This window comes from Arachis ipaensis, chromosome B01 (genome assembly GCF_000816755.2).
Source record: "Arachis ipaensis cultivar K30076 chromosome B01, Araip1.1, whole genome shotgun sequence".
Lineage (NCBI taxonomy): Eukaryota > Viridiplantae > Streptophyta > Magnoliopsida > Fabales > Fabaceae > Arachis > Arachis ipaensis.
Window position 1 is genome coordinate 104116673 of NC_029785.2, and position 527 is coordinate 104117199.

The window sequence follows — 527 nt, forward strand, 5'->3', positions numbered from 1 at the left end:
TCGTCGTTCTATAAAATATATATTTAATATCTAATTTTTGGTTATATTTTTAATTTTTTTGATAATTTATTAACATCTTTTAAAATTAATTTTGAGAATACCATCTTAATAGTTTACCTATTAATAATAAATTTTACTGTTATGCGACTAGTGTTGACCTTCTTCAGCACCATAGCATACATCATCTTCCTTCTTCCATTCTCATACCCAGGCTGTAACAAAAATGGGCGCTTTGAGAGTGTTGATGAAGAGGTCTCTATCCACCTCCAAACCCTACCTCTCTCCCAATCACCCGTTGCTCACCTTCGCCACACTGCATCAATACCACAACCGCAGAAATCTTATTCTCCACCATTCTGCTTCTGACTTCGTTAAGCTTCACAAACTCTCTGCCACTGATTCCGGTAACAAGTTTTCAGCTAAAGTTTCTAAACTGAAATAATTTATTTGAATTTTCTATTCTTTCCGGTTTTTCCTTTGTTATGCATTTCTCAAGTTTTTCAGCTTTTGTTATAGGGATTGTGAAG

At 34.2% G+C, this 527-nt stretch overlaps 1 protein-coding gene across 1 annotated transcript in view; it reads left to right on the forward strand.

Annotated features, from left to right (window-relative positions):
• The window catches only part of LOC107632756 (probable enoyl-CoA hydratase 2, mitochondrial), a 2728-nt gene continuing 2335 nt past the window's right edge, over positions 135 to 527 (forward strand). The window contains exons 1-2 of the mRNA XM_021123066.1: positions 135 to 404; positions 517 to 527. The exon at positions 517 to 527 is cut by the window's right edge and continues 78 nt beyond it. Of these exons, the coding sequence (XP_020978725.1) occupies positions 224 to 404; positions 517 to 527 (192 nt within the window). The 5' untranslated portion in view covers positions 135 to 223. The remainder of the gene's footprint in view (positions 405 to 516) is intronic.